This window comes from Gadus chalcogrammus, chromosome 14, assembly GCF_026213295.1.
Source record: "Gadus chalcogrammus isolate NIFS_2021 chromosome 14, NIFS_Gcha_1.0, whole genome shotgun sequence".
NCBI lineage: Eukaryota > Metazoa > Chordata > Actinopteri > Gadiformes > Gadidae > Gadus > Gadus chalcogrammus.
The window spans coordinates 20,837,067-20,844,566 of record NC_079425.1 but is presented as its reverse complement, the minus strand read 5'-3'; the positions used below and the strand labels follow the sequence as shown (position 1 = coordinate 20,844,566).

At 45.0% G+C, this 7,500-nt stretch overlaps 1 protein-coding gene across 1 annotated transcript in view; it reads right to left on the bottom strand.

The window, feature by feature from the left end:
- Positions 1–7,500, bottom strand: part of rasa3 (RAS p21 protein activator 3) — a 26,671-nt gene that overhangs the window by 15,503 nt on the left and 3,668 nt on the right. The window contains 4 exon segments of the mRNA XM_056607456.1: positions 1,904–1,998; positions 2,951–3,054; positions 3,445–3,469; positions 3,472–3,561. Of these exon segments, the coding sequence (XP_056463431.1) occupies positions 1,904–1,998; positions 2,951–3,054; positions 3,445–3,469; positions 3,472–3,561 (314 nt within the window).

Below are 7,500 nucleotides of genomic sequence, written 5' to 3'. Positions count from 1 at the left end.
CACACACACACACCCACACACACACACACACACACACACACACACACACACACACACACACACACACACACACACACACACACACACACACACACACACACACACACACACACACACACACACACACACACACATAAATACAGTGCAGAGATGGATGCATTGTTTGGGTGGTAAACATCCAGCTGAGGGTTTTAGGTGCAGCCCCTCCCCGCCTTGTTCTTTCTACTTTGAAAATGTGTTTGAGGAGTGAGTTCAGGGGTAAGCTCAGGAGTTAGTTCAGGAGTAAGTTAAGAGTTAGTTCAGGAGTTAGTTCAAGTGTTAGTTCAGGGGTTAGTTCAGGAGTTTTTTCAGGAGTTCGGAGTCAGTTCAAGAGTTAATTCAGGGGTAAGTTCAAGAAATAGTTCAGGGGTTAGTTGAGGAGTTCAGGACTCTGCAAGATCAACGCGATGTAGCAAGATGGTTGCAGGGCACTGTCATATTATTGTCAACTCAATGACACAACACCAACAAAACGTACTCAAACTACAATGTTCTGAAATGGGTCACATTATGAGCTGCGTCTCTTAATGGTCATGTTCTACCACGCAGAAGCATGTTGAGGCCGTCAGGAGTTAGTTCGGATCCGGAAGTTAGTTTATTTGTCCGTGGGCTGATGACATCAGCCTGGAGGGCCAGCTGTTCAGTTCCATTAACTCACAGCATCTCCATTCAAGCAGTGCATGCACACATGTGCACACACACACACACATTGCAAACAATGGGTTCTCTATTGGACTGAAAGACACTCTCTCTTCCTACTTTGATTTGATCCTAACACCACAAATATCTCCCTCTCTCTCTCTCTCTCTCTCTCTCTCTCTCTCTCTCTCTCTCTCTCTCTCTCTCTCTCTCTCTCTCTCTCTCTCTCTCTCTCTCTCTCTCTCTCTCTCTCTCTCTCTCTCTCTCACTCTGCATCTTGGAAGAATGAACCTCTGTTCCCTTCACACACACACACACACACACACACACACACACACACACACACACACACACACACACACACACACACACACACACACACACACACACACACACACACACACACACACACACACACACGCACACACGCACACACTGTTTCGGGTGTGTATGTCTGGGCCCGTGCGTGATCTGCCTGTGCGCGTGTGTGTGTGTGCTTGTGTGTGTGTGTTGTCTAAACCTCCACACTACCAGTAACCTAGGTAACAGATGCAGGAGCACAGTGCAGATATTTGGTCAATAGAGTGCAGCAATTTCCATGGACCACGCTACCTAGGCCGCTGCCACACTCCCCCTAACATAGGGGGGATTTACTGGGCTCCTCCTTAGCAAGGACGCAGGGTGGTGATGTTTGAAGCAGTTTATTGCTGAGTTTGAGTATAACGATACAGAGCAGGAGGTGTAACATGTTGCCATGTAGGAGATTTCTCTAAGGCCCCAATGTTCGAGATGTCCACACAGAACACAAGAACGAGTGAAAATGGTGTAGTAAGTTTGCGAGGCCAGTAGGTGGAACAACGAGTCGTCATAGTTTTCAAAAAGCTATTGTTTCGCTTGTGTACACACAGTGCCGTAAGGGCTGCATTTCCCCCCATTTTTCTTTATAAGCTCTCCGTTTTCTGGCTCAAAGACATCTGTTGTTATGTGGACGCAAGGCAAAACCGCAGCAAAACCTCCTAGTCTTTAAAAGCCTCCGGCGAGTGCACCAGAGTCTAGAGAACCTCTGTCTCGGCTGATGAGGAGTGTGATGACAGTGTGATGAAGAGTGTGACGAAGGCTGTGTTGACGAGTGTGATGAAGGGTGGCACGGAGGTGTGCCGAAGGGTGTTGTGAATAGTGAGGAGGACTGTGGGTAAGAGTGATGAAGACCATGATGAAGGATTACCTGGACTTCTGAATCCGCACTGACCGGCTGCAGGGGGAACCAGGTGTCTTTAGCGTGGTACTTCTGGAGGTCTTCCTTCTGTACTGCTACCTTACCTGTAACACACACACACACACACACACACACACACACACACACACACACACACACACACACACACACACACACACACACACACACACACACACACACACACACACACACACACACACACAGGTTAAGGGAATGGGTCAATGGTTATGGAGTAACGGTTAAGGTCACTAGGGTCTAAGGGTTAAGGTTGCTAGAGGGTTAGGGTTAAGGTTGCTGTGGTAAAGGGTTAAGGGAATATGAGGTTAAGGATACTGTGGGTGAAGGGTTAAGGGTACAGGGCGCTAAAGGTTAAGGTTACAGGGGGCTAAGGGTAAGGGTACTTGAGTAAAAGGGTAACATGTACTGGGGGTTGAGGGTACCATGGGTTTAAGGTTAGGGTTACTGGGGATTAAGGGTTGGGGTACTTGGGGTACATGGTTACGGGTACTAGGGGTTAATGGTACTCAGGGTTAAGGGTAATGGTACTTGGGGCCAAGAGTTACATGTACTGGGGGTAAAGGTTAAAGGGTCCTAGAGAGTAAGGGTACTGGGGAGTTAAGGTTAAAGGCTACTAGAGAGTAAGGGTACTGGAGGTTAAGGGTACTGGGGGTTAAGGTTAAAGGGTACTAGAGAGTAAGGGTACTGGGGGTTAAGGGTACCAGGGGTTAAGGGTACTAGAGAGTAAGGGTACTGGGGTTAAGGGTACTAGAGAGTAAGGGTACTGGGGGTTAAGGGTACTAGGGGTTAAGAGTACTAGAGAGTAAGGGTACTGGGGTTAAGGGTTAAGGGTACTAGAGAGTAAGGGTACTGGGGGTTAAGGGTACTAGGGGTTAAGGGTTGAAGTTACCTGGGGTTAAGGGTAAGGGTACTTGGGGTAAATGGTTAAGGGTACTAGCCGGTTAAGGTTCTCAGGATAAGGTTAAGGGTACTTGGGATTAAGGGTAACATGTACTGGGGGTTAAGGGTTAAGGTTACCGATGCTGGAGTCTCTTCTGAAAACGTCCCTGTCGAATATGTAGAAGGAGAGGTGTCTGAAGCTCCGAGGGATCTCACAGTAGAAGTCCTCCCCATAGAACGGACTGGAGGGACACACACAGGTCGCACGTTAATCGAGTCCCTTCTTACCTGAGCCACATGTTACCAGAAGCGGCTTAAGTTTAAGTCAGGTGAATAAGGCTTTGAGCCTCATCCTAACTGGGTTCCAACCCTCCGACATGTTGCTCTCTAAAAACTCGTGATTCATTGAACAGTTCATTACAGATTAGCTTTAACTAGTTTATATTTCATTTTGTAAATTACATTTAAAATGCAAGCTGACATCTCAATTGCTCATCGCGAAGTTAGACATGTAACGCCCTTAGTCATTTAGAACAGGGAACTCACAGGGAGGAACAAGGAAACTGAGAACACAGATGGACAGATATGTGTGTGGGAGACATACGGCCGGACAGATGTGTGTGGGAGAGTACCAAAGTGACTTCTCGATGATCTGGTTCTGAAAACCTCTTCCTGATCCAGGTTGACGGTGCAGTAGCAGTCTCTCATCTTGTTTGGCCCGGGGTAGGGAGGGATGTTTTTGGCTTCCCCTAGGAGGGTATGGCAGGAGGGAGAGAGGGACGGAGGGAAGGAGGGGGGGAAGGGGAGTGAGAGGGGGGGAGGGAGAGAGGGAGGGGGAGGGAGGGAGGGAGAGGGGAGGGAGGGAGAGAAGGAGGGAAGGAGGGAGAGAAGGAGGGAGGGAGGGAGAGGGAGGGAGGGAGGGAGGGAGGGAGGGAGGGAGAGAAGGAGGGAGGGAGGGAGGAGAAGGAGGGAGGGAGGGAGAGGGGAGGGAGGGAGAGAAGGAGGGAGGGAGAGAAGGAGGGAGGGAGAGAAGGAGGGAGGGCGAGAGAGAGGGAGGGAAGGAGGGGGAGAGAGGGAGAGAGAGAAAGGGAGGGAGGGAGAGGGAGGGAGGGAGGGAGGGAGGAAATAAAGAAAGAAGAAGGGGTAAGAGATGAACTTTGGGTTAGATATTTGTCAGAAACATTGAGTCTGTGTTGAAAGTCGTAGATCAGATGTTGACTATATTTTAGTTCAACGACATGTTCATTAGTTTATCGATGATGAAATGGTTGGTCGTGACTCGTGAACCATATTAAGATAACGCTGAGGGAAACACTTACACTGGGCTATAAGGCGACATCTTCCAGTATTGCTCCAACTGAACTAGCCCTGGCCATACAGAAACAACAAACACAAACACACACACACACACACACACACACACACACACACACACACACACACACACACACACACACACACACACACACACACACACACCACACACACACACACACACACATTTGTCTGTATTGTTTTCCTGTGTAGGACGTTTCCTGTGAAGTCCTCAGAAGTAGAGTCCTCACAAGGTCAGCAGACCCTCATGGGACAGGTAGCACTCCTCACACACTCACACGCACACATGAACACACACACACACACACACACACACACACAGACACACACTCAGGTGTCTTTTAGCCTTCACCCGCTAGCTAGCATTTATCTCCTAGGTAACCTGTAGCTAGCCTTTATCCTCTAGCTAGCTAGAGGATAAAGGCTAGTTGGGAGCTGGCTCTTCGCTCTCTTCCTTGAACTGTAACTCTGAGAACTCTGAGAGTCCAGGGGGCAGGTTAATATTCAGCTCAAGGCTACAAATACATATTCACAAATTACATATTAACATATTAACAACAACAGTTCCTCCTCTACTAATGAGTACCGCTTCAAGACCTGCATTGCAGTGATGTTTGATCCGGATGAAGCGGGAAGATCTATATGTTTACACATCTAGTATGCATCATGATACAAGATAGGTAGGGTCTCCTTTGCTGTCTGTAGTCTCTCTTAGGTCCAGGCTTTGACTCTCCCCGAGATGGGAGTTGAACAGGAAGTTGAGACAAAGTAACCTTTTCTCCTCTGACAAACCAACCATTATAGCTGCTGTCATACTTGGAGAACATCTCAGCGTCAGAACGTCTCGTCTCTCAGAGTAAAATACACAAGAAGCTTTTGTGAAAACAACAGCATTAAGGCAATATCACTGAGGAAACAAAGACTCTACAAACATATTATTGCCACACAGGAAGAGACCCTACAAACACATTATCACTGTAGAACCAGAGACCCTACAGTACAAACACATTATCACTGTAGAACCAGAGACCCTACAGTACAAACACATTATCACTGTAGAACCAGAGACCCTACAAACACATTATCACTGTAGAACCAGAGACCCTACAGTACAAAACATTATCACTGTAGAACCAGAGACCCTACAGTACAAACACATTATCACTGTAGAACCAGAGACCCTACAAACACATTATCACTGTAGAACCAGAGACCCTACAGTACAAACACATTATCACTGTAGAACCAGAGACCCTACAGTACAAACACATTATCACTGTAGAACCAGAGACCCTACAGTACAAACACATTATCACTGTAGAACCAGAGACCCTACAAACACATTATCACTGTAGAACCAGAGACCCTACAAACACATTATCACTGTAGAACCAGAGACCCTACAGTACAAACACATTATCACTGTAGAACCAGAGACCCTACAGTACAAACACATTATCACTGTAGAACCAGAGACCCTACAGTACAAACACATTATCACTGTAGAACCAGAGACCCTACAAACACATTATCACTGTAGAACCAGAGACCCTACAAACACATTATCACTGTAGAACCAGAGACCCTACAGTACAAACACATTATCACTGTAGAACCAGAGACCCTACAAACACATTATCACTGTAGAACCAGAGACCCTACAGTACAAACACATTATCACTGTAGAACCAGAGACCAGTACAAACACATTATCACTGTAGAACCAGAGACCCTACAAACACATTTTCACAGTAGAACCAGAGACCCTACAAACACATTATCACTGATGAGGCAGAGACACTAAAAAAACCTTTTTCACTGTAGATCCAGAGACCCCAAAAACACATTATCGCTAAAGAACTAGATACCCTAAAAGAAAAAACAATCACTGGAGAGGTAGAGACCCGAAAAAAACGTATTATCACTGTAGAAGTAGAGAACATACAAACATATTATCATTTATAGTTTTCTTTTATCACATGTGTCTGTGATAAAAGAAAACTATAAATATTTATCTCAAGTGTAGACACAATGAATAGATTAGAACTATTAAACATATTATCAGTTTAGCTAGAGACCCTTCAAAAACATTATAACTGTAGAACAACCAAAAACTACAGAACTACAAAAAAGAAAGAGGGAGAAGGGAGGGAGAGGTGGAAAGATAAATGGGTTGGGCATGCGGGGAGAAAAAAGAGCGAGAGAGTGAGAGAGAGAGAGAGAGAGAGAGAGAGAGAGAGAGAGAGAGGGTGGTGGGGGGGGCTGTAGTTACAACAGGAAATGAGATGAGGAGAAAGGAATTCGACTGAATCCAAGATGGAGTTTAAACGGCACTGAACCCCATTACCCTGTGTGTGTGTTTGTGTGTGTGTGTGTGTGTTTGTGTGTGTGTGTGTGTGTGTGTGTGTGTGTGTGTGTGTGTGTGTGTGTGTGTGTGTGTGTGTGTGTGTGTGTGTGTGTGTGTGCGTGTGTGTGTGTGCGTGTGTTTGTGTGTGTATGTTAATGTGTTAATGCCTGAACTAATGCGTGTTTTAAAGGGTATTTATGTTTTTATTTAAATGTGCACTTTCGTTCTTAGTGTTTACATTTGTGTGGATGTGTGTTGGTTTGTTTATAAGTGTGTTGTATGTATGTGGGTGTAGACCAAACAACACTCATATATTGCTTCACTTTATAGACATACACTGTACAGAAGACACAATGTTTAACAACACTGTGTTGAACTTAACTGTATAGAGTTTAAAGAGACACTGACTCTAAAGAGATACACTGTATATAACAACACAGTTTTAAACTCAACTGTATAGAGTGTATAGAGTGCCGATGTATAGAAAACACTGTATATAACGACAATGTGGAGAAATACAATTTCTTAACAGTGGTGTATATACACTGTATAGATCAACATTTATTTTGAGTTGTCTGCATAGAAATAGATTAACTGTATAGAGATACACTGTATATAACAATACTAAGTAGAACTACACTGTATGGAGTGTATAGAGTGACACAGTACAGATACACTGTATATAATAATAATAGAGGTATACTGTATAGAGGTTATAGAGTCGCACTGTATAGAAATACACTGTACATAACCACACTGTTGCACTTTACTGTATGGATAACTCCACTGACACTGATCTGTGCTACATATATTTACAACACTTCAACACTTATATAGAGCTGTCTGCATAGAAATAAACTGTCTAGAGCTACACTGTATATCAACACTGTTTAGAAACACTGTATAGAGCAACACTGTATAGATAAACTGTATAGCAATGCTGTGTAGAACTACAATGTATAGAGTTAGTGGCACCGTCTGTTTTTGTCCCCAAAGGGGGCAGGAA